Genomic DNA, 27,712 nt, shown 5'->3' on the forward strand with positions numbered 1-27,712 from the left:
ATGGAAATTAGGGCTTTTTTCGAGGTAGTCCTGGACAAAATGGCAGAACAATATGGAAAAAGATTGACAGCACAACAGAAAAAGATTTTAAAAGGGTGCACTAATTCAACTTGTAACGTGTCTAGCTTTAGTATATTGTAACATATCAATTGTGGAATTAATCTGCAGATCCTCTGGTTCAAAATGAGATCAAACTTTTCTATGGATGTCAGTTTTTTTAGCAACAAAGAAGGCCAAAATGTGGCCTGCAACAGACAGTTGCTGTTTTTGGTCATACCAATTTCCAGCGAACTTGCCCCCATACCCCCAACAAGCCGTAAAAAAAGGAGTGAGGAGTCAGCAGTCAATGACGGTATAAAACATTAAATAAAACAGGTTTTTCAGCAATAATGAATCACAGCAACCATGAGAGGTCCTTGCATATAGCGTGTGCTTGCAAGATAAAGGCTGATTGGTCCAACAGTTTGTGAGATTAGCTGCAAACAGACAGATTCATAGACTGACATACACACTTATGCACACATGCATACATTCAACAAAATGCACGATCACCTCCATGCTTATGTCTGGCAAAAATAACAAAGCCAAGATAGAAGTTAAAAGGAAGATATGAGTTGAAACACTAGCTCTAACCCAGAGTATTAAATAAAGCATTTGTAACTTGTAGTTTAAAACGATCATCCAAGATAAGGGATTTTAAACAACTTTTCCAGTGTGCTGTTCCATTTAAAGTTGCCTCAGCTTTATTAATTGAATTAATTTAAGTGAATTTGTGAAAACACAGTTGTGGCAATATAATATTTTAAGTTACAGCAGCTTTGACAAAGATAACAAAAAGGAAAATTCTAAGTCAGACTACCTCCAAGGCAAAAGTTTAGAAATTAGGTTAAATTCTCTTACTTCAAATTTTAATCAAAAATCACTTGCTTTGAGTTATTTGAACTTTTGAATTTTTCAGCAAAAGCATTCTTTTCAAAGTTAAGTTGTGCCAGTTATGGGGAATAAATCAACTATAAGTACTGGGAAAGGAGGTTTCCTGTTGAGGTTTGTCAAAACTTTAAATACAGTGAGAAGTAAGAGGGCAGCCAACCAATAATAGCCTCATAAACAAAAGTGTACCGATGAAATAATCTCTGAGGGGTCAAGGAGGGCCACTTTACCTCTGCATACAGCAGTGCAGAGATGATTTAGTGCCCTGTAGCCTGTTATAAACCTCACTGCATCATGATATACAGTAAATACAACACAGTGGCACCAGCATTACTACACCACATCATTGCCGTTGTCCACGTCAGCGTGCAAAACCCTCCATTTGTCCTCCAAAAATTCCTCCTTTGTCTCATGCTCTGCATAAAAATCAAAACGGGTTAATACAATGTGTAAGGTTACTAGTTTGAAAGCCTCTTGGTGAGACTTCTCTAACTTCTTCCTTAACTGTTGGAAATTACAGGCGGATGGCATAGGCGTTGAGAGCAAACGACAGGAGACGAACGTGAGGTGAATTTGCGAGGAAGTGAGTGACACCCCTGCCTATTACCATGCAAATTATACGGTAAATGTAATAATTGGGAAGACCAATTTAGCTGGAAGCAATTACAGAGGGAAGACAGATAATTTCTGGGGTTTTTCCTGCACACAAAATTGTCTTTAATGGTCCTCTGTTCCCTTTATGAATGCCAAACAATAATGCACTTCTAATGAACTTGAAATGCAGCGACTTAGAGAGAGAAAAGGTGACATGGTGCCAGGGAGTGCTCATTAAAACATCTGCAGCCCAGATTGCGTCATGGTGAAGAAATAGCAGGAGAAAGAGGTGCACTATTAAAATATCTGAGGGTGGTTAGCCAGAGAGCTAAACCCTAAAACACTACAGAATATAATAAAAAGTATGTGGACAATCCTGTCATTTTGATCCGGGGCTGTTTTTCAAGTTTTTCAATGAAAAGAAATCCAAATGCAACAACAAGCTCCATCCTGGTTCAACATGACAATGCCCCTTTGCACAGAACCAGGTCTGTAAAGAAATGTTTCCCAGTTTGGTTTAGAAGAACTTTACTGGCCAGCAGAGAGCTCTGACCTCACAGCAACCATCTTGTTCCTAGGCTGTCAAATAAGGCAGCTTAGTGGCCCTCAGTGTCTGATTCTGATGCACAAGGTGTCCTTTCGTGAGTCCATGACACGAACTGCGCTTTCAACTAAATCCAGTGTTAACCCATTCTTGGCAATAGTGCAATATCAAGAGTGAGATAGTCTGAGTAGAACAGGAAGGGTGGTGGTGGTCAGGTCAAAGAAACACACAACTTTTACGAATGAGACAGGTGTCCTGTTCAAAATCCATTTTTTTCCCTCTTCAGTATCAAGTGACATAGTCCTTCACTTAGTTAAGTGCATAATAAACCAGTTTAGACAGGAACACTTGAGTCAAGGAAAACTTTATTTCCATTTGCCATACAATATTTAGTGGTATGGCTCTGTTCTCAGACCCCTCTGCCCTTCCTCATGTCTACGCAGAAAGCCTAAGGAGGAGAGAGCACCTCTCCAGCCTTCTGCGTACCTGTGTGGAAAGCTGGAGGCAGAGAGTGCACAGCTCTGCTTGAGATCAGCTGATGCAGCTGGAATGTGAGCTGAGCTTGACACGGTGGCCTTCCTGAACTAATGCTACGCTTGATTTATTTAAACCCAAACCATGGTCTTTTTTTCTAAACCTCATCAAGAAGTTTTGTTGCCTCAATCTAAAGTAGTTTTGATGACATGACCTGCAGCTCCTGTTGAATTTATTTTGAAAGAGATTTTGTATGTGGCTGAGTGAGATTCAATTCCTGAAGCCAGGTTCCAAAACCTGATGAAAACCAATCACATGGTTGTTATGTACTGGTGTCCATGTGTTTTGTTTGGCTTTCCACATACTTTTGACCACATAGTGCTTATATAAAATAAAATGCATTTTCAGAAGTTTTTCCAATCCTGCTTAGAACACATATCTGAGTGAGGCTCTTAACTGTTTTAGTTTCAAAATCTCATTCTTGTCAAAATCCATCAAATGAGGTCACTATGGGACGAACCAAAATTTGATCTGCAAATGACCACTGACATAACTAAAATGACAAAATGTCCTTCGCACACCCTGGAGTGTTAAGGCCTAACAAATGGCGAAGGACCAACCTGGAAAGACTGTGAGACAAATTTAAAAAAGTCTTATCTGATTCACAGTGGTGGGGTCTAGGAAATTAAAAGAGAAAGACCAGAAAGGACAGAGGAGGAGAAACAATTGACGTTGATGAATCAAGAAAGACAACAAAGAGAGAGAAAAAAGATTAAAAAAAATAAATACAATAAAAATGTTAGAGTGAAAAGCTGGTGAGAAATGAATGTGGAAATCGAGGAGAAAAGATTCAGGAAAGAAAGAGGACAATGCAGAGACACTTTAAAGATGAAAAGATGAGAAAAAGACACCCAGTCTCCTTTTCAGTCTCTGTGGACACACAATGCTTCCTGACATGTCAAGGTGTCTCCAGAAGTAAACCCTGCCATTAATGACAGTGGGCAACTCTCTCTCTCTCTCTCTCTTTCTCTCTCTCTTTCTCTCTCTCTCTTTCTCTGTCTCTCTCACACACACACACACACCCTTAATAAGAGACAAAAGTGGAGTATGTGACAAAAGCAATTATTCCTGTTATTGTTTTTCTTTGTCTTTTCTTTTGAAGCAACGGAGTTGTGTGTGTGTGTGTGTGTGTGTGTGTATGTGTGTGTGTGCGTGCGCATGCACGCACACATGATCACCATCACTGTCTGATGAGGTTTTATGACGGAGCCAACTGCAACCATAGTTGCAGTTGGCTCCATGGGGGTGACAGCGTCAGTATGTGTGCACATTGTGTGTGTGTGTGTGTGTGTGTGTGTGACAGCTGACAGGCCGGCACTGGTAAACTGCTATCTGTCACCTACATCAATTAGCTTCAGCAATTAGGAAATAAAATAACTTCTGCTGTTCACTGTTCTTTTGAGGAGAGACAAAATTATCTCCTTTCAGGCGGCAGGTACACAGTGAGGTCTGTGAGTAACACAGACAGCTTCTGGGAAGTCACTTTCCTGTTAAGATTTTTTTTTCTTTGAGCACCACAAACTGCCATTTAAATGGGGTGAGGCAGACATCTTAGCAGCAGAGATATGAAAATATCAGCAAATACAACCAGAATTGGTAGCATACCTAGAACATCCAAGGAAGAAGTGAGAAAGGTTTAAAGTCCATAAATTGGTTGCTATGTTTAGGTTCTTTTTTAGAATTTTCAGGGTTGTTTTGTTATATGTGTAGTCATGTGAAATCACCTCTTTTTTCCTTTTTTTTTTTTTTTTACAAAGGTGGCGTCTAGTATCAAATATGTTGAATGACCCTGGAACTTATTATTTAAAAAAAAACAGGTCCTAAATCCTAAAAATTAAATGATAATCAGTGCAATTCAGACTGACTCATGTCAGTTTTTCTCACCTTCTGGTTTAAGTCTGGTTAGGATTAGGTAAGTATTTAAATTTAGGAATAGATCGCATTAACTGACAGAGGCAATGTTTGGGAGTCACTAATTGTAATTAAATTACAAATTAGATGTTAATGTCATCAGTTACAGTTAAAATAACAGCTACAAATCAAAATGGTGTTTACAAAGGGGTTACATTTGAATGTATATTTATTTCAGTGAAAAGTTAAATGTAGAATATAACATTCGTTCTATTGCTTTGCATCTTTTTGCAGTGCAGGAGTGCCTTCTTTTGGCATAGACTAGTTCCATACATTTTTCAGTTTTGTTGCCCAGTTTAAAACATTTGTTAGAAAAGTAATCAAAATATAGTCAAATATAATAACTTAAATAACTCTGATGACATAATTAAAATACTAACATTACTTATTACATTTTCAACAAGGTAACTTCTAATCTGTTAATTATAATATTTCAGAAGTAACCTTCCCAACATTGACTATTGGCAGGAAACAGGATGTGAGCAGCACTGGTGCCAAAGTCAAAGGCTTTATTGACCTGACCCCAAGAAATGACTTGTAAGGGAATCTTAAAAACCTGTTTATGACACTGATAATACCAGTAAACAACTATCTGCTATGTAAAGACACAGCGGAGTCTGTGTATGTGTTGTAGTAGTCAGTTCAGTGTGTGTGCATCCCACTGGGTAGCTTATCATGAATCTTAGATAAGCTGTGCTCGGAACGTTACATACAGCTCCTTTAAATTTAGGAAATTTAAAGAAAAGACCAATGGTGTTGCTTTTTTTGAACCCCTTTCAAAGTCAGTTAATTTCATTTAAATTAGCAACATTACCAATAAAGTTTCACTAAGACATCCTCGTGAGTTTTTTTTCTAAATTCATTTTGGTGCTATTAGTTGAAGGAGAGTGGACACAGTATGTCTTGCAATATTTTCTATTTTCTCCAGTGACTCTTTTAAATCCTTAATAAAAAAAAAAGTCAATTTAACTGTCAATAAAAGCTGTGAGGCTGATTTACCCTTGGTGCTATCAGCACAAAACACGCATCAGAATGAGCGTATGCATGATTGAGAGGTACCTGAGTGATTGATTATGTCTAAGGAAGTGTGTGTGTGTGTGTTTATGAAAAAAAACTATTGAGTCTTTGTTTAACTGACTGTGTCTGCTGGGTAAGTGAGTAATTTTGTTTATCAGTAAGTTTGCGCAACTGACTGATTATGTGTGTATGTGGGTCTTTGGGCAAATTCGCACAGGTTGTGTTTTGTGTGTGAGGGCTACCATGATTTTACGACTCGGAGTGGATGGGAGGTGTGCTTCTTTTAATGAAAAGAAAGGCTGAGATATTCACAGAAACTCAGTTTAATGTTAATATCTAAGATTTTTATGGTAACTACTGTATGATTTTTATGGTATTATTTTATTGTAATAACTGTTCATACTAAGCTCATGAACACACCGAAGTTGGAAGAATGACTTCCGAACTGGGGAAATGGGACAATCCAAGGATCACATGAATGCAGCATTAATTTTGCTTTCGTGGTCAAGATTCAACAGGACGTTACTTGGTTAAGGCATATCATCAGAAGTTGTACATGAAAATCTGATCTGAAAGGATAATCGGTCACTTGCTGGACTGTGAGCAGATGTTGCTTTGGCTTTCCAAAAAAAAACCCAAAAAATGTGGTTGGTAAAAATGTTGTCAAATTCCACCCAGCTACCTGTCAGATTCAGTTTCTGAGTAACTGTTATGCAAGAACCAGACTGTATAGTGACCAAATAAAAACACACTTCCTGATCCTCCATATTGGGAGTTGGATGTCTGGCTAATGACCTCATCCCATAAAACAAACAATCATCATCTAAAACACCTTCCATAGCTTGCTGGTTAATTCAGTCTCCAGCTGCTGGTCTTGATTAAATCCCAGGGGGTGCTGTCTAGATAAATATCTAATGACAAACTGAGCATGTAACATTTAGGATGGCTTTGCGAGGCCTTAATTATGTACTTTGGCTAATTCGTGTTACCCTTCCTTTAGCTAGCAGAGGCAACAACATCTGGTTGCTGAAATGACAACTGTTCATCCACTAATTCTTCAGATTTTTTTTTTTTACCTAGTACACAGCTGTGCTGCTCTAAAGGCCTCAGCCAATTTGTAATGAGATGGTCTTTGCTTTGTTCAACCTTATACATCATTTTATGTTTTCTACATCTGTCCATGTGAGACTTTTATGCTAGAACATTGTCGCCAGTGGACATTGGTCAAAGGAAGAAAACTAACTCACAGCCATACACAAGGGATTATAACCAGTCATTTGGGGTAGATCTAGAAGAACTATTAAGGCATGTAAAGTTACATTGGTTAGGTTTAGGCAGGTGAAATTACACAGGTGATGTTCAGGCAAGTAGTGTTACGCAGGTTATGTTTAGGCATGCAAGGTTAGTTATTTTTGGGGAAAAAAAACATGATGACGAGATACCTTAAAAAAACCCCTCAAAGTACATTTGGTTTCACACCGTTCATATTGCTCTCCGGGGGGAACATACTTTATTGTTTGACCCCAAAACACCTCAGCCTGCCTTCTTACACGAACTTTGACTCTTTATACAACTTCACTTTTTCACTGCCATCAGCACAATGGTCACATAATTGCAGCCTTAGGGATCATTTGGGTTATTCACAAATTACTGTTTTTTTGTGATTCCGTGAGTTTTATACAGATTGTGTGCATTACTTTTCATAGGTATACATGAGAACAGTCCATGAGAACAGGCTAATCCCTTTAACCTAACATTTGTCTTTATTATGGATAACATGCAGCATTGCATCATTTTTTTAGGAGAAAACATTGGAGTTGTATGTCGAGTTTTAAGTCAAAAGAAATGCAAGGAACAAACAAAAGTGACAACAGGGAGTTATTAGCTACATGCTTGCTTCTACAGTACTATAGTATAATGTATAATGTATGTATAAGGTATAGGAATAAAATTAGAATTTAACCAAGCAACAGAAAAAAATATTAACATGTTCTACAGATAGTGACAACAAGATCCAAAACATGTTGGGTTTAGTCTTCTTTACGTCAACGCGTGGGTGAGGGGAAAACAAATTGTCAGCAGAGGAGGTTCCTTAAATAACCTCAGTGTGTACCGTACATTCACATACATTCATTCTTTAATGTGTGTGTGTGTGTGTGTGTGTGTGTGTGTGTGTGTGTGTGGGAGGGGAGAAGGGAATGTATGCAGTGCTCATGTTTGAGTGTGTGCTTTAACAGGTCTGTGTGGGTGTCTGCACTTGTTCTATGTGTGTATGTACATTAAGTGAGAGTGGGTGAGCATGCTTGCTTGAGTGTGTGTGTGTGTGTGTGTGAATTTGAGTGTGTACATGTCGGTGTCTGTGCAAGCTTGCCTCAGAGTGTGTTTTTAAGTGTGTGCTTGTGTGTATTTCTTTATGCATGGGTACATGTGTTGGAACTGTTTTTGCATTTGTGGCATTTGACAAGGCTGCTCCTTTGTTTCTGTATAGTTTTGATTCCTTCTTACTCTCTCTCTCTCTCTCTCTCTCTCTCACAAACACACACACACACTCACACATGCACACGCACGCACACAAGCACACACTCAGCCACTTCTTGGTGTGACGCCCAGATTTGAAATGCATAGCGTTTCTGTTGCTTTTAATGGAATACCACTGTATCTGCCTCGGGGGAAACGTAAACCTACTATTCCAACACTGGTTTCCAAATTGATACACTCACTTACTGAATTCACATGGCTCTTTCTTTCCCCTTCTCCTTCCTACAGGGTGTTTTGCTGCTTAAATCTGCACCGCGCCAAGGAACGGCCTCGGCAAGTCGGGCGCAGCGTAACAGTAAACACAAACTAGTGTCAAATTAGCATAACCCAAGGTCAAAAACAATCATTTCCCAAGACCCCATAGATCAATTTTGTTTTCACAAACGAGAAGCGAGCCAAGAGCCGTGCGCATGTCCTTTCCCACGCCTTCCCCGAGCGAATACTCGCCCCGGGTGTTTGCTGTAAAACAATCATTAATATTCATGGTGCAGAACATACACACTAGCGTGGGGCTGCCGCTGAAGCTAAGCAAGCGTTGCATCAAAATTTATATTGTACAACGGTAGGCTGCCTTTGTTCCTGTGAAGCCCCGTGGGGACTGTGGGAGCCTGGCATAGCGGCGGTGTGAAGCACAGAGTTAGAATGCAGAGGAGGTACTCACGATCGGGCTGGCATTGATGTAATCAGAGTTGCCTTGGCTGTTCTCCACCTTCAAGGTGATTCTGGAGTGATCATCTGGAACACAAATGGAGGAATTCAGCGCTTTTTGTCTCAGGAATGCAAGTGCTGCTCAGTGGCCATATTACATGCACTGTGAGTAGATATGCTTTGCATGTCTGTTGAACGTATAGGACTCTCCTTGATGCAAATTTCCACAAGCAGCTAAGTAAGAATGTTTCCATGACCTTAAGAGTAAATTCCCTTCTAGTATGTCAAGGTTGTTTCAGCTCAGAATAGAACAAGTTTCAGTTCACGGATTAAAAGCCACCAAGTGACTTGTCTGAGAAGTCCCCTGATACTCTTTGATTTTCCTTGGAGAATTGATCAACTGATCTCTGACTTTTAGAAGGCACCTCTAACAATTCCAACACAGCTGCCAGACAAAGAAGGTTTCTTCAAACTAGGGATACGTTACATTTGTATGTCGTGAAGCAGATACATTGAAAATTAATATATTTTAGTTTGGTTTAGGCACAAAAACCACTTGGTGATGTTGAGGAAAAGATAATGTTTTAGCTCCAAATACCCAGTTTTAGAGGCACATCTCTGATGAAAAAGAAGCAATTTCTCAATGAAAAACATGATGCTGTCATCAGTGACGGGTCATTACAGAATACCAACATTTGGTGTCTAAATAGCCGCTCAAAACTGACTAGCTAAATCACAACGAGTTGGTTTGATGGTATGGAACAGTGGTCTGAAGCGTGGCAGCTGTCTCGCCTAGGTGACACGCCATTCACCTTCCCCTTTACCTCCAGATGACAGTCAGCTCGTACAATACATCACTTAACCCTTTGAAACCTGGATCAACTGGATCACGGGATCACTTTTCTTGTGCTGCGTTTGGAAGCCTTTCACAAGTATTTAAACCTTTGGACCCTAAACAATTTGGATATATTTCCCTTGAAAATGTGGGGAAAAAGAAATTAGCAATATGGCTAAGCTGGCAAAGTAATGTCCCGCAAATTTTTGAAAATTATGTAAAAAAAAGGAAAAATGTCCAGAAAAATGTATTTCAAATTAGAATTTATATTTTTCAAATTATGATACAGAATCACAATTATTTTTAAGAACTTTTGCCGATTATTTCTGTATGAAGCGTGCAAATATAACATATTCGTGGTTTGCAGAAATGTACAGTGGCAACACTGTCTGGAGACTGGACTCTCAGTTCAGCACCAGGCAATCATCCATGAGAAAGTATTTCACCAACGGGGATGGCTAGATTCTTTGAGCAGAGAGGGGTTAAATTCTGAAACTCTGCATCTTTCCAAATTTGTCATCTTTGGCCAAGTTTTCTTTTTAACTGACAGGATTTAATTTTAAATCTTAAGGAAGCTTTCATAAATATAGAAACTGTCACTGCATTGTTACTGTGCTCTTTTTAGTGTATTTTCTTAAAAGAAATCAATTAAGTCTTTGTCTTCTTTGTGCAGCAGTTTGTCTAAAGCATGTTAATTGGCTGTTAAACACTACAGAAAACAGTTCATCGCTCAATACAACAATTAATTCCTTTGGAGAAGTTTTTAGAGAATGTTGTGCAATCCTTCTTTCACTTGGTTTAAAGATCACAGACTTGGAAAAAGGTGACACATAAACATAATATTTGTGTAAAGATGCCATTTTCTATATTTAAAAAACTTTTGGATAAATTAGGTAAATTTAAACAAATGTAAGAACTTAGGGAGTTTAACTGAATATGTAGCTGTTTTGTTCACCGCCGTTAGACGCAGTGTGCATCCAGTGTAGTTTGGAATTGGATTTCAGCTTCAGGAGGATCTGCCCTCCATCCTCCCTGGTCCACTGAAATTTTTGGGAGTGGCAAATATCCCTTTTTTTTTGATGGTGCTCACTTGCGAGCAGAACTCTCAAGTCTGCAGAGATAGTGGCAAAACAGTTTTGAATTTTCTTTTTTTTTTTTCTCGAAGAAGAAGCCAGTGGTGCTTCAAATAGGAAGCACAATTTATTCCTGACAACCTGCTTTCCCTGCTGACAACCTGGATTTCATTAAGCCTGGGCCCGCTGGAGAGAATGGAACAGCACTTTTTTAGATGGGCTATTTCCACAGAAGCTTAGAAATTTTAATCATTGATGAGGTCGGTGCAGGAGAGCTTTAATAGAAAACTAATTTACAACCCTTCTGCCCACTGCATCTGCTCCTGGTCTCTGATAATAGAGGCCGGGCTCAGAATATAAGGAGAGTATGTCGTAAGGTGGTGAGAGTAATGTCACCATATTTGGAGGGCTGGCATCAGGAGGTGTATTTTGGTTCCACTTAGAAATTAACAGTTGTCTGCCTTCCATCAGTGAGGAGGCGATAATGCAGTCTTTCCAATCCATGTCTCTGGCTGTTATCATGCCAAATGTGGTGCTCTTTAGTTCTGAACATGTTCTCTGACAATACAGAAAATGAAAAAGAAGACTGCAGATTGACAATTAAATCGACTACATTATACTAAACTTTACAGATACGGTATTAATGACAATAACACCTGTTTGGTAAGAGCAACCACAAACTGTAAAAAATAATGGATGGTGCCACCATGACATCAACCAATAGTTTGTGGACGCCTGTTCCGAAACCTCAAACTTGGCCTTTAGGCCATGGCCATCTTGGATTTTTGGCTGTAAATGTGTTTATTTCTGCTGTCAATTTAGGCATTTTAACATATCAGTCTTTGGGGATTGACCCTGATTTAGAGCCAGCCTCAACAGGCAAGAAAGTGCAGTTTCTGGGACTTCTACATTGAGTTCATTTTTCCACACCAAAGATTGGAACTAGGGATGTCAACGGTTAACTATGAGAATATTTTTTACAGGCTAACATGTCGATCTATAGGATAACTAGGGAGGACTGGATGGTGGGCATAAGAGAAGAGGTGAGCACATTTTTACATTTTAACATGGCTGGCTGAATGTCTGTCCGTAAAGCCAACAGAAAGTGGGAAAAAAGAGGCCATTTACATAATTATTTACAAATAATAATTTACAAAACAGTAAAATTTGACCATCTTGAAATGGATAGCACTTTGAAGTGCAGAGCTAAGCCTCGCTGAGGCGATGGAGCTCTGTAGTAAAATGAATGATTGTTTGGTATTACACTTCTTTTTTTCTTCTTTAAATAAATCAGTTGGTTACTGATTAATGACCTTTCAAAAACAAAATTAACCAAAACTTGCATCTGTAGAAGGAACATTACAGGCATCCTATGCAACTGGTTTAAGGCACCGTTTGTTTAAGACCACATGGTCCAGTTTTTAGTTACCCATATGCTAACTGCGTTTTTTGCAGATATGTGAACACACTAATTTGGCAAAAACTGACATGCATGTCATGTGGTCTCGAGCACAAACAGAATCATTCATTAACATTATTAACATTATCTATCTTTGAATAACTTAATGATGGACTTGGAATTTTCAGGGGCAGTGCTGATATAGCTAATGTTTATGCCGAAGTCTTTTGCCAATTTTTAACTTGTGTGGCTACTTTCAAGATAAGAAATACCTCCGAAATCTATGTCTTTAAGTCTAAAACAGCAGACAGAGGTTGTGGCCATGAAAGTCCCCACTAAAATCAAGGCTTAATGCAAGCAGCAAGCGTAGTAGTGGTGGATACTAGAGCAGTGGTACACTTGCTGGATCACTTTTTGATTACAACTATCTAAATGCTAATGTGGGCTCGCCCACTAATCAAACTAAGAAATGGAGAGAGCTAAGAAAAGAAACAAATAGAGAGAGTTGATTGCTTACAGGCCACAACAGCAGTGGAGCGGTTCTTCTTGGCGTTGCCATCCTTCATGCCGATGGTGCAGGCGTTGGGTTCTGCCTGATAGGCACACAGCGCCTCCCACTCCTTCTCCAGGCGATCCTTGTTCTTCATGTGATCCTCCATGTAGGACTGAAGGAGGAGAGAAAGAAACGAGGAGGTGGTGAGCAAAACAGAGACACAGCACAGGTTTGTACGTGGATTTCTACACCCCTTTCATCACTAAAATATATTGGTAGATGTTTATTATTTTGTTTTCTTTTATTTGTATTCATCTTTGTATTCTTCTAAGCCAATCTTTATCTGCCTGAAGCACCAGACAGATAGCTTTTACCTCTGTAAGGAGAGTTTCAATCAATTTGTCAATCACAAAATTTCCCATTCTAGCCTGTGATTCAACTTCAAGATATCTAGCTTTCCAAAACTTTATCAAAGGCGGTTTGTTTGAATCTCAGAGGAGTGTAAGATGGAAGAGCAGGTTATTTTGTCGATCAAAAGGAAAGTCGACTAAATACATAATAGTGCTCTTTCCTGTGATTGCCAATCAACTTTTCACTTACTGTCTTTGACCTATGTGGCAAAACCCACCCATCTGACACTCCACTGAAAAGAAAACAAAGATACTGTTTTACCCAACCCAATCGGCAGAATAAATGCTGGCATTGCACCTTGCTGCAAACCACAGCTATGTTACATTTGTACATTTCATATGTGACAAATATGTGAAAACTAGACATTTCTATACACTTTACTCCCAGCTCAAAGCACCAGATGGTTGGTTTACAATTCTTAACTAAAACAATAAAATTGGCATAAAAAAACAAAACTCAAGACATTATATATAATCCTTAAAATTTCTTAAAAATTCTAGCACTCAGAAGAATGAAAACTACTAGAATTAGGTCCATTATGAGCATCTGGTTGTTCACTCTTTAAATCATCTTTTGTGTTATCAAACCATGTATGAGTTCTCAAAGGTGTTTTCCTTATATCGTCAGTATCACCAAAAAACATTGTAATGAGAGTTCATATCATTTTAAACTACCCTAGTCATGTTTCAACCACAACCACTTTCAGCCTGGCTATGACCTACCATGCAGTATTTAAGGAAGACATTGTGACTTTGACGAACAGTCTTGCAAATACGTTTAAACCATAACACCATGGCAAGAACAGAGTGTGCTAATCTGATAGTTGCTGGTGTAACTTTGTTGTTTTTTTATAGCAGTCTTGAAAATCAGCCGCCCATGCGCACAAAATATGGATGGTACGATCGTTTGTAATGGATGATGGAACCAAATGAGCTGGTGTGGTTCTTTAAATGGCTCTGGCGATGATTTATAGTGGCAGTTACAAATGGGGCTGATCCTAATCAGAATTAGCTTCCAAAAAAGGCCTAATGGCTTTCTGCTAAAATGAGAGGAGTTTGTTAAAAATGGAAGGCAGATGTCCAGCTGGAAGGTTATGGAAATAGAGTCTTGATAAAATGCAGATAACACAAATGCGCGTATACTTAACAAAACTCTACAAACATTCAGCAGGTCATGTTTGTTGTTTGTTAGTCTATTTGCGAGCTTAACAGGCTCAGTGCTGAACAGCGGGCTCCACGTCTTCACAGTGGCATTGTGTATGGCCAAAAACACACACACACACACACACACACACACAAACACACGGTGTAACACTAGCCTTTCTTTGTTGCAGTATCAGCTCTCTATTATATTTGCTTCAGAGCTGCTAAAAGCAGAAATGATGTAACAGGAAGCCGCAAGCGACGACCCTCCACCTGCACACAGACGCTTATCAACAGCAGGAGGTCTGAATCCTTTTTAAGACACACACACACACACACACACTCACACACACACGCAGAAAGCAAGCATAAAGGAAAATGCACATACACACATCTAAAGCACAGTCCACACATAAAGGTTTTTATAAAGGTCACATACACAAAAACACAGTCTACCCACACATGCTCACACACACAAAAAACAAGCACACACACATACACTTGCACACACAGTTCCATATCAGTCACACAAAATCCACGCAAGAAAACACATCAAGCGCACACTCAAATCCACACACGTAAAACCACAAAAAGGGCACGTGCGTACAAAATACCCATTGGCACACACACACACATACAAAAACGTATGGATGCAAAAATTCTACATAGATCCAAAGAAGCATACAGGAATTCACTCTTACAGAACACACACACACACAAACACACACACATACACACAGACACACACACACAAACACACACATACACACGCTTGGTACACACACACACTGTCTTACATCAGATGCACCCCACCACCCTCTACCCCTTCCCTCTCTCTCTTTCTCTAATGCCAGAGTAATAGGGTTTTGTGGCTGTGTAAAGGGATTACTGCAATCCAATCAGGAGGTGCTGAGATCACCATGTGTCGACCAAACACTGAATAATCCCCTTCCTGCGGGGGGGCTTACAGCTGCCAAAGGTGCTCAATAAAAAAAAAGAAAAAAAAAAAAAAAAAAGCTACGCAATATGACTCTGCCCGAGCCGCCATTGTGGCTCTGACGCACAATTGCTGAACACCTGTAGGAAACAGCAACATGATAGATGGGACCGCTTGAGAGGTGATGTAATGCAGCAGCCATTTTGGATCGACAGAGAGTAAAGGGGAAGGGGAAGTGGGGTACTGTTACTCAGCAGAGAGAGGTTTCCAGTGGCAGAGAGTAATCACATATATTTATCAAGTGTTGTTTAACTACAGTTTGACTAAATGTCAAAGGGATATACTGTACTTTTGACAGCATTGATCATACAGTAATGAGTGTGCAGATTAGGATTAAATACAGTAATCTTAATTCTTAATAAATATCATCTCTTATCATAGATTACTATATCCAACAGTTTATGGAGCTCTACATTGACCAGCTTCAGGATGACAATTCTGCTTACTTGTTAATGCTTTAGTAGTGATAATTTACTAACAAAATGAATGCTTAACTTAGTACTTTTACTTTGAAAATAATACTTAAATAAAAATAAATAAATAAAATATACAGACAAAGTAATCCCTCTCAATAATCACTTTTGGCCCACTAGCAGTTTTTGGCATTGTAATTTTTTATTATTCTGCACATTGTTCATTTCTCATTTTCTTTTTGTTTTCTGTTTGGTTTGTTTGTAGGTGTTTACCCCCACAGCGCTCAGGTGAAGTTGGAGCTTTATAAAAAGGTAGAAACCAGGTGCCAGACCGAAAGCAGCAGGCATCCAAGAGGCACAGCGCCAAAAACACCCCAAATATAGCGAGGTGAATCACCGAACGAGAGTGAATCTGGTATTTACTTTGACTTTTTTGAGAAACAGTAACCTACAATCCTTATTATTACATTGCCAGCCAACATTTGTATATAGGGCCCATGTGGGTAGTAAATTGACTAAAAAATGGGCACTATATGGGATTGTCCACAGGTCCCATAATAACCCCATGCCAATTGCCTACACAGGTGGCTTTAACCTAATGGGCCCCAGATAAGATGACCATTTTGGGCTTATATTCACTTAGTATCAAAGTAACTTTTGCGGCCCACTTGAGTAAATCCACCCAGATGGGCAGCTGGAATGGGGCCATACAGAACCCATGGACAAACCCATATAGGGCCCATTTTTAGCACATTTACTGCCCACAAGGGCCCCACATACAAATGTTGGCAGAGTGGCACTGCAACTTTTACTTCATAAAAGTACCGTAATACTTCTTCCAGAATTTTGGGTGGCATAATGGCTTACAGTTAAAACGAAAAAAGAAGCATCTACATTTTTATTTTATGTTTGAGAAAAAAGAGAAAATTGTGTCTGAATTGTATTGAATCTGTATCATTTCTTGTTGGTGCTCATGTCTTCTTTTATGTTATGTCAGTAAATGTACAGCAGTCATTATTTTAAAGAGCATATTAATATGCTTTTATAACCAATGAAAAGGTGTTTTAATATAGCTCTCTATATGCAATTATACATTTTCTATGGATTTTTTAAACATCAAGTGTGTTTGGAGTATATAAACTTTTGATGGCCAACACTACTGAATTTGGATACGTTTGTTTTTTCCAATATTTTGTTGTGATACTTAATATACTAACGTGATACATTTCAACCCAAATATACATAAAGTATCTACTGTTTTGAAGAATTTCATTCCTATAATAACACATTTGTCATTATATTGTCTGATGAAAATATTGCATCAGCATCATTTTTCTGGTCCAGTTTGACATGAAATCTTCTCATTTAAGAATTCCACAACAAACATGTAAGCAATCATCATCAATCTGTCTGCATCTATCCATCATATCAGAGGCTGCGGCCTTATTTTTAGTTAAAAGCCGACATCATCCTGATACACGAGTCTAACTTCTTTACAGCTGAGGGCTTCCTCCTCCTCATCCGACCACATTAGAGCAATTTCACATCCATTTCCTGACGCCCGTTCTTCCTGCAGCTATTGCCAAGCGACCTATCACCTCCGCAGATCACATCCCAGCTGGTTTGTTGGTGAGCTACGAAAAACCACAACCACAACAAATTCCCAGCACAGCTAATCTCGGTGGAGGCTCTTGCTGCAGTATAATCTATAACACTTACTTGGCCAGCAACAAAAGACAAGATAATGTGCTTTATATATAGAGTCGACTAATCCTCTTAAGACACAAGCAGAGAGGATGTAGGGGGAGGTGGTGGCGGTGCTCGGTCCCAGTCACATGGGACCAAGTAATACATTAACTTAGATAAGATGGTGAAAGCTGTTTCTCCTCAAATTAAAATCAGTGGGTGGATGATGACATGGAATTTGCTTGGGGTTTACGAGAGGCAATTAATTTTTTGGGAGGGTTGGTGGGAGAGGTGGGGCACTGCAGCTCATCAGCCATCGCGTTATTCCTCTCTTCGACGCCTGTGATTTTTATTAATCGTTCAACAGTTGCCTCAGTCGAGTGCGAGGCAGAGCGATGAAATATTTGCTTTTCCATGCTGGCGCTGCGCTCGTCTCCATTTGTGATGGATTCGGTCTCTCGCTGTGATGGCTCTCTAAAAAAGAAAAAAAAAGTCCCTCGGCTCAAGCTTCCCCCAAACGTGTCGACTGGGTCCTGCTTTTGTTACCATGAAACTGTGCTCGGTCTCTAGTTGACATCATGATGTGAATCTGAAATGAGCTCTCTTGTAAGTGTGATTTTTTTTTGTAAAACTGACAGCTCAAACTGCAAAAGACAGGAAGGAAAGGAGGATGGAGGAAGAAGAAAATGAAATATTCAGAGAAAAGGAAAGATCAAGGCAAAGAAATGTAAAGACCTGAAAATTGAAAGGAAGAAAAAGGAGGGGTGAGTAAACAGTGGAAAATAACGAGAATTTCCATACTGTTTCAAGGTGGGCACCCAAGGATAGGGTTATCAATTCAGTATCTGACTAAATGTTTCCCTTCTGTTCCTGACTTATGGTGTAATTTCCAGAAAAGTATTTTGGCAGAACATTATAGAGTCACAATAAAGATGATCTCTGACCTCTTGGATATAAAAATCTTCTCACTTCATCATTTTATTCTATTAAACATCTGTGTGAAATGCTGTCAAAATTAGTGTTAAATTCTTAAGTTAAGGCCAAAAACATGTTTTGTGAGATCACGATGACCTTGACCTTTGACCTCTGACCATCAAATTTTAATCAGTTCTTTGATGAGTCCAAGTGGACATTTGTGCCAAATTTGTCAAAACTCTCTCAAAGCCATCTTGTGATTTGCGTTTACTTGAATGAGACTGACAAAAGGTCATGGTGACCTTGCCTTTGACCAAATGCTTATCACTTCATTGTTGAGTTCAAGTGGATGTTTGTGTCAAATTTGTAAAAAAGACAATAAATCCCTCAGTGTGTTCATGAGATACTGCGTTCACAAGAATGAGAGGCAAGATGACAGTGACCTTAACCTGTGACCTATGACTAACAAAATCTAATTAGGTTGGTTCATCCTTGAGTTCAAGAGGATGTTTGTGCCAAATTTGAAGAAATTCCATAAGCATGTTCTGAAGATACCACGTTCATGAGAACAGGATGGACAAACAACCCAAAAACATGATAAAAACATGGACAGTATAAAAAGTAATAAATTATGATATAAAGAAAAAAAGACATAGTTGAAGAGGATAAGTAAACAGACAAGAAAAGAAAAAAAATAAAACATAAAATTAGTAACATGATATAGGAAAACTAATGAATGAAAGATGGAGGGTGGATAAAAAGCAGATAGTGACAGACAATCCATAAAACCTTTACTAAAGAGGCTGATTGGTGGGCGGTAAAAGACATTAAATAGCAATTTCCCACATTGTCAGTCCTGTGTGAAAAACTCATAACACCAATTTTAGTTCTTTTCATGTTTTAGCTTCAGCAGAAGGTTTACATGCCCTTCTGTGGGCTGAGAAAACAATGTGACCTTTGGGCCTCTGAAAGGTTCCAAAACTGAGTGGACATGCATTGTGAAAAAACACAAGGAAACACTTTTTTTTCGTTCTGATAGGCTGACATTTACATGGTTTCCACATGACAATGGCATTATGTAATTTTCCCTCTGCTGTCTAGTATTTCTATTGTGGGAGGACAGAGACAGTCTGGACCAATCAGAGCTGCAGCGTGCCTCACTGCATGTGTGGAGCTGTCCGAGGTGCTGAAACACACACAGCTCAGTGTGTACGTTACTGAATCACATTTCTCTTTCCTGTCTCTCTCCACAGTTCCTCTTCCTTCACAGCAAGATTGCAAACATTCAAAAGGGAAATAATGGCTGCTAAAAGTTCACAGCTACCTCACACTAACTAAGAATGACACATTATCACTTTCAGTGTTGATGAGCATCCTGTGACTGACAAATTACTCGGGATTTCTCGCTGCTCATTCCTGTTTATTTCCTTGATGGAATAAAAACACACAAAAAAGCCAATGCGCATTTGGACAGGTTTCAGTCGTTGATTGGGGTAGGATTTGCTTATAATCCATGTATTAAATGGAAATTGTGATAGACTCCTTCCCCTCACTACACTCACTGCTGAGTCACTGGATACAGCAAGACAAGACGACGGCAGACATTTTCTTCCCATACAACTAGATCACATTATTCTGTACTGATTGGGCTATTTAATGCAGCTACAGTCGGATGTGAATCTCTCCTTTCTCATATTGATCATAATCACTGGTACAGCAAATCAAACATTGCCCTAAATCAGAATCTAAGTCTTCTCACTTACCTTCGCTCTCTCTACTTACACACACACACACACACACACACACCTCAATCTATATCTGTACTGTAGATCTTTATACAAAATTGATACTGAGAGAAGCACATCAGATCCATACTTGGATTCATCGTTTAACTTTTGTACAGTATGTAAGGTTCCCTCTGCAACCATACAGTTTTTCCATTTACAGATATTGTAGAAACCCATCTTAAAAAAAGTAGAAAAAAACAAAAAACAAAAACAGGGTTTGGCAGAATTGTTCGACTAAATATTGCAACTTGGACCACCTCTCCCACTAGGAAGGAATATGAAACTTGGTCTTTGGTGTCAAAGTCAGACACTAACAATAACCCAAGAAGCTTTGTAGATCTATAACAACGTCATGACACTTTTACCTCCTGTTCTAAGGAAGCAGTCAATATTTGAAGATTACCAATTTAAAGCCTTTGACTATTTCAGCGACTGAACTTTCCGGTGCTGACAGTTTCCTTGGACCAGCGAATATACATCAAGCACTCGTACAAACAAATTCATTCTCATGTGGCACATACAAGTGATTTAGGAGTGTTTGTAGCATTTGTCAAATAAAATTTGGATGATATGTATTCGTTATTTGTTGACTAAAATATAACTGCAACAAAACTAAAAGAAAGAAAACCCTCTGACAACAATTCATTATGCCCTGGTAAGTAAAGACAAAATCAAATAGTTGGCTCTTTTTGGGTGAACAGCCTTGGTTAGATATCAGTAGCCATCTTGAGCCATTGGTTATTTTCCATTTTTAACCAATCATGATTGGTGTGTCACCCATATAAAATGAATGCCAAGCTACTGACCACTGTTTGAGATCACTGAAACGACTGTTTTAATCATCGCTGCGTTTCCAGTGAATTTTCAGTCACCAAATGTGGCTGGTTTTTAGTGACCTGTCGCTGTGCTGGTGAAAGTTCAACAAAAAGCGTATGTTTTTTATACAGACATTCCTGTGTTTCCTTTTGAGAAAGTCCAGTTATTGCTTCACTTTCTGCCAGGATTGTGCCACTAAAAGTCAGTATTTTAAGCCAAAACATGATCTTTTCCTAACCATAAGTGATTTTTGTGCCCAAACCTAACCACATGCTAACCACAGTGTTAAAAGTACTCTGTGTAACCTTCACATAATAACATACAAATGTAATGCATCAGTGGTTTGCAGAAATGTACAATGCTAACATATTTTCTGGCAATTGGAATGACATAAGAGGGTTTGTTGAATAATATTTGGAACAACAACAACAAGAATATGAAAAGTTTCTTGCATGGGACCCAGAGTGGAAAATGTCTTGTAGAACTTAGATGTTACTTTGAAGAGGATTTAAGTGGAATATGAGCATTCAATAGAATAATGATGTCCATCACCTACACAAAATCGCATTAATCATCATGGCCACATCAGAAGCACTTGCTCCCTGTCCTTCCCTCACACCATTTACATATCAGTCTCTACATTATAACAAACTCAGTAATCACCCTCACCAGAGTGTGGCCCACACACCAAATGAATACTTAACAAAACATGAGCAACACTTCATTTCGCTCCTTTTATCTCTCAAGTGATGCCACCTCTGCTGAGATGGCTTAATGGAGAAAAGACAAAACAAACGTACTTGAAGAAGTTCAGACCTCGCTGTCTCATAAACTCAAATCTATTTTCATCCACATGTGAATGTGGCCCATCAAACACATGCATCGCATCCTGTTGTGGGTGCGTTTGCCAAAGGAGCACTTTAGCGGGATTGCGCGTTCGTGTGAAACTACAGAGCTGCTCTCTGCGGTAGCACAGGGGCTGCAAAGGGAGTCATTTCTCCTGAACACAACTCTGGTGGAAATCTCAGGGGTAATTAGTATCTTTGTGCCTATTGAACACATCAAAAAGCCCGCTCTGTCACATCTCGCCGGCAGCTTCATAATGCATGGAGAAAGGAGGAGAGGGAGAGAGAGAGAGAGAGAGGAGGGGGGCGGGGGCCGCGATGAGGAGGTGGTGCTGCGGGTGGTGGGTGGTTGAAGTGAATAGATATATCGCAATTACGATGGCGCTCTGCGAAATGCGACCGAAGTTCAATAGAGATTTTCATCTGCAGGATAGAGGAGGGTAAGAAGCCTGCCTATAGTCACTGTGGGTGTAATGAGATGTACAGAAACACACAAAAAAGACACAGAGAGAAAGATGAGAGAGAGAGAGAGAGAGAGAGAGATGAGAGGGGAAAAAGAAATGTGTGCATGTGTGTGTGTGAGAGAGAAGAGCACTATGTGAAGAAATGCAGATGGAAGAAAAAACACTGTCATTTCACTGGGTTTGAAAAAGATAAATGGTTGTAAGGAGTAAGAGAAGTAGGTGATGGGAATTTTTGTATAAAAGGGAAAATTAAAGAAAATCTGTGGTAGCTGGCAAAACAGACAACCGACCACAAAGGTAAAAAAATAAAAATAAAATACTGTAGGGATGTAAGGGCAAGAATATAACAGTGTTTATGTGATTTCACTGCTTGCAAAACCATCTCAGGACCTGAGATAAAGCTCACTTTGAAATGTTTAGTTAAGTTCTTATTAAGGGATGAGCTCAACCTGATAATCAGGCTGAATATTTTTTTACTTAATTATTTGGTCTAACTTCATTTCCATGTAAGACAAATTCTACTTGGAATTAGTTTTTTGTTATGCCCTCACCTTTAAGCAGAGTACAAGTGTAATTTCAAATAAACCCTTTGAAACCTGAGCAATAGCCTGGATTTCTTTCGAAAACATGGGAAGAAGGCAACGAGCACCTTAACAAAAACTGACCCCAAAATCAGCAACAAATTAGTAAAAAGCTGCAAAAAAAAGTTACTTGAAAATTAGCAATGAATAAATATATAAATGAGTAAATAAACAAATAATTTTCTAAAATTTCCTCTCTCTCCCTCATTTTTTAAAAATTACTTTCTTGTCATTTCTTTAAAACAAATTTCCATGCTACTTCTGCATCCCCCCATGTTTTAGAAGAGAATTACACCAATTTGAAAAAAAAAAAAGCTTCAAAGGGTTAACAAAGAATGGTTCCTGGGAGCAGTTATCTTAATATCTCTCACAATGCCCACAGAAATGTGTTGAATTAAGATTCACTGCATCCGTCTCATCGACACTAATCTCTGTTTTTTGACGCAGATTTTCATGGATGTCACATTTTTTCTGCCACTAGCACACAGTGATTGCAACACCCATTCTTACTCCCACATACACAGCTCTGATTGGCTCAGCTGTTTTCCAACAGGAGAACTGAGCTTTAATGAGCTCGACACAAGACCTGTTTACCCAAAAAATGAGTTAACACTTAAAGGAATACTTCACTCCCCAAATGACCATTTGTATATCTATTACTCATCTTGTGTTAGGTTGAGCTTGTGAAGAAAACTTTGTTTTCTTGCATGCCTTCAAGGACGATGACGAATCCATTTAATTAATAAATTTTGATGAATTGAAGTCATAGGGGCCCATGTTTAACAACAGCTAAACTATGTCAAAACATTAGTTTACAAACTGTCACTCAATTTGTGCAGTATAATTCAAGTGTCATTTATCTAGACAGACCTAACTGACAGGGAACTGAACCAAAAGCAAAACTTATCTTTGCTTCTAAAAGCCAGGCTCCACTGAAAAAACTTTATAATTTTACCTCCTTGAGCACTGGAGCTTCTGCTGGAGTCAGTGTGTGACTTTGGTGTTTTAAAGGGTTAGTTTGGATTCACAAAAGTCACACAACATCAGAAAGAATTTGTCTTCAGTGAGGTAAAATTACTGTTTTTGTCAATGGTGCCTGGCTCAGAAAACAGTATATAAAAGTGCTGTGTGTTTGGAAAGTACTGAGCATACGATATAATAAATGACATTGTCTTGATATTGTTTAACTGTTGTTCAAACATGGACCCCTATGACTTCAATTCATAAAGATTTTTTTTTTTACACTTTTGGATTCTTCATTCCTTGTGGAGGCATAGAAGTAAAACAAAGTTTTAGCCACAAATTCAACATCACACAAGGTCATGAACTGATACAAATAATCATTTTTAATGGTAAGTATTTCTTTAAGCATTAACCAATGAAATTCTCCTGTTGTTTCCTTCGCCAGAATTCATCAGAGTTGGAGTCAGAATTTTTGTCAACCCTTTCCAACAACTCTGGATGTGCAATGTGAGAAGTGGGCGGATTAGATTCACACATTAACGTCAGTCTGAATGATTCAGTCGGGACAAAAAAATACCTGAAGTAATTTGAAACCATTAGTCATCCCAGGATTTTATGCTAAATTAAAAGACAGCCCTCAATCCGCATCCAAGCCTTTGAATGTGTCCTTGAGATCCGTCAGTTACAAGTTTTCTAACGTCAGCAACACATCATGCACATTTAAACAGGTGTCCTTGGTGGTTTAGCAGTCATGTCCTCATTATTGACAGTTACATTATTTAGATTCAGTCCACAGGAGTAGGACTCGTTTGGCGTGATGATTACAACAGGAAACTCACCAGTATCATGTGACCAGTGGAGATGTCCATGTTAGAGTGGGCGGGCTCTTCGCTCCAGGAGGAGATGCTGCTCCGTGCCGAGGGGCTGACGGCTTGACCGCCGTCGCTGAACTGAGACGACACACTGTTGATCCTGGAGGAGATGGGCTCCGGACGCTCAGTAGGAGGTTTGACTGCCATGCGCTGCCGACAGAGCTCCTGCAGGAGGGAAGGCGGGGACAGATGAATCATTGTTATCATGCAATAGAGAGCTTTTAATGTTGTGAAATGGCACATCAAGACATTTCGTGGACAAGTTTGTCATCATTATTGACATAAACAGGAATCAAACCCCTCATTGTAGACACCATAGCTTTGCCCTACCCTGCAACCTTCAAAGGGAATGACACACTTAAAACTCGCCAGAAAACAATATGCAGAGGAAAAGAATTATGTTCACAGTAAATGTTTTAAGTTAGGCTAAGATAGGTTCTCCATTTGTCTGCCCTAGATGACTCTCTTTCACTCTGATGAGCAGAGGGCAAAAAGTATCAACTGTTATCATTTGGAGTTGAACTTATTGCAACTTTTACTCTGTTTGTTGTTATGCTGTAAATCCCAGACGTATGTTCATTTGACAGCATCATTATTTGTCTGTAACATGAAAATATATTTTTTTGCAATTAAAAAAAATCTTTAGGGGGAACTTTAATGCTCAATTTGAGATTCATGCTCATGTTTTGGATTTCTACTGGAACTTGCTTACATGCTTTAACCCTTTGAAACCCTTTATCAATATCAGTTTGTTGTGTTCTGTTCGGACGCCTCTCACAAGGGTTAAAACTGATACCTTAGCAAATTGGTTTGATTCCTTTTGAAAACATGGCTAGAAAGAAGATAGATGTCCCACAAATTGCAAGAATTTAGGAACAGCTGACGAGAAAATGCACAGAAAATTAGTATTTTAAAAAAAGAAAAAGAAAAAAGAGAGAAAGACACAAATAGAAAAATACTAGAAAATAATTATTAAGTAGATAATTTAGTTAGTTAATTACAGTTACATGTTAAGCACATTTTGCTTTCTTTTTCTTTTTTATGTGTGCTAATTTTCAGTTAATTTTCTTGTAACTTTTCACTAATCCCTATTTAATTTGGGATCATTTCTTAGGAAGTTGCTCGTGGCCTTCCTCCCATGTTTCTGAAAGAGATTTCAGAAGCCAATTTGCTCCGTTTTTAAGCAGTTAATGTTCAAAAAGACTTTATTTCCTTCATATTTGTTGTGCTGGAACACCTGAGTCTGTCTGAGACACTCCGTTTCAGCACCTGTCTCTTTAACCCCCCTCCCAAAAAGGCCCAGTCTGCTTCAATCAAACATTGTTGTTAAGTAGAAAAAAAGTATTAAGAGTTAAAAAAGAGTTAAAAAAGAGTATTAAGAATATCTGAAGTTTGAGGTTTTTGCTTACAGGGAATACTTTTACATACGTTCATCTCACATAATCTTACATACGCTATTTGAACTTTGAACACATTTAATATAAATATCCGCCATTGCAACATTAGAAATAAGAAATAGTAAGAAATATATGGAAAAGCTTACAGGTGTCCTTTAAAAAGGGACTTAAAGGTGAGCTAAGCAAATAAAACTTTTAATATTTATGATATTATCTCTGCAAGGTTGACTCAGTTCGAAATTATTTCAAACTGTAAATGTAGTAGCGTTTTTCTAATCAGGCAAAGACTTTCATTAGTTCTATTGAATAATGGGCAGTCCCAGGCTTTAAGACCTCTGACCGTCAGACACTGACAACACATTTAAGTGTTAAAGTTGAGTCGCTTAGGTCATATGATCATCCTGTGATGATCAGACAGGCATGATGTTACCCTTTACAACCTGAGTGAATTGGCTTGAATTCTTTCAAAAACATAAGAAAGCAATGAACAACTTAAGAAATGGCCCCATAATTAGGAAGATCAGTAAAGAGTTAGAATATGTCATTTGAGTAACAATAAAATTACCCAAAAATAAGCCAAAAAAAGGAAAAACAAACCAGGAAAAGCCCTGAAAGTAAGAATTACAGAAAAAAAAAATTAAAAATCAAACAAGGAAATTACATTTTAAAAATTGTCAAAAAAACTTAAATGAATGTGCTTATTTTTTCTTTAACATAATTTTAAATATATAATTAGAGCTTTATAAACCAAACCAATTTTTTCAGTTTTCATAGGTTTAAATACTTGTGAGATGTCTTAACGCTGAATAAGAAAACCACTGTCGCTCCAGGTTTCAAAGGGTTAAGGTATGATTTGTTTTAAAAGCACCTGTGATTGGCCGTTAGGAAGGCATTGTTGCAAGCTTTGTCAAGAGAACTGATGAAGCTTCTTTGATCCGTGGAGAAATGTCTGATTAGTTCACCGTTTTTGAGTTGAAGCAGAACCATAATAATCATGTTCGTCATTAAAAGCTGGCGAATTGTGTTTTGCAAAGAAATTGTCTACTTTATAATGCTAATTCATGGTTATCATTATTATTTCGGTTCTCTTTCTGTACTTTAAAGTTCAAACACTGAAAAACACAAAGAAAAATGGCCATTATTTGCTTAATGAGAGTGTGTGTGGCGGCGGGGGGATCGAGGCAACACCAAATGGGATTAATGTGTTCTGACCTTCATGGAAAAAACATGCTATTAAGACTTGCTTTGTTATGCTCCTCTGTGTAAATTAAATGTGATAAAACCGCAACAAAACCACAAACGTAAGAGTACATCCAGAAGAAGTGGGTTTTTTAACAAAGCAGCTAGTTAAAAACATGCAGACTGGTTGTGAGCATCTGGCCGCGAATGGTGAATGAGTAAAACTTTTCTACCACAAGGCACTTAACCTCCAACTGCTGTTATACTGGCCAGCGTCCAGGATGTCAGTGGAAAACAGCATGCACGCTCAGCACGCCTTCCCTGGATAAATAAAAACTTTCGAGAAAGTTTTTGGGAAAGTATGCCAGTCAGTATCTCAGCAGCAAGTACAATGTCTTCATTCAGACGCCTGAGCAACTGTCATTTTCTGTCTGCTTGATACGTGACCACAATGAAAAGTTGACACCATGTCGAAGTTTTCCTCCACGCCTTCTCTGCACAGCTCCCAGCAGGGACGTCAATGAGCCGCGGTGAATGACTGCACCACTTCATACAGGAGACAAAACAATTACAAAGACAGTGTCCTAAATGTAGAACTACAATTTTACTCATTCTATATGCTTGAGAAGGACAAAGCCCAATGAGACTGGTACAGCTTATCCAACAAAGTGATTACAATTTATCCTGAAGGGGATATGAACAAATTTCATAGCAATTCATCCAATAAT

The 27,712-nt window shown here is 38.7% G+C and overlaps 1 protein-coding gene across 3 annotated transcripts in view; it reads right to left on the reverse strand.

Annotated features, from left to right (window-relative positions):
- LOC121951622 (receptor-type tyrosine-protein phosphatase N2-like) overlaps nucleotides 1–27,712 on the reverse strand; it is a 256,425-nt gene that overhangs the window by 33,434 nt on the left and 195,279 nt on the right. For all 3 annotated transcript variants that reach the window (XM_042498013.1, XM_042498012.1, XM_042498014.1), the window contains exons 14-16: nucleotides 24,376–24,573; nucleotides 12,541–12,688; nucleotides 8,730–8,803 (exon numbers count right to left, since the gene is read on the reverse strand). In XM_042498013.1, the coding sequence (XP_042353947.1) occupies nucleotides 8,730–8,803; nucleotides 12,541–12,688; nucleotides 24,376–24,573 (420 nt within the window). The remainder of the gene's footprint in view (nucleotides 1–8,729; nucleotides 8,804–12,540; nucleotides 12,689–24,375; nucleotides 24,574–27,712) is intronic.

This window comes from Plectropomus leopardus, chromosome 12 (genome assembly GCF_008729295.1).
Source record: "Plectropomus leopardus isolate mb chromosome 12, YSFRI_Pleo_2.0, whole genome shotgun sequence".
In the NCBI taxonomy this organism is placed as follows: Eukaryota; Metazoa; Chordata; class Actinopteri; order Perciformes; family Serranidae; genus Plectropomus; species Plectropomus leopardus.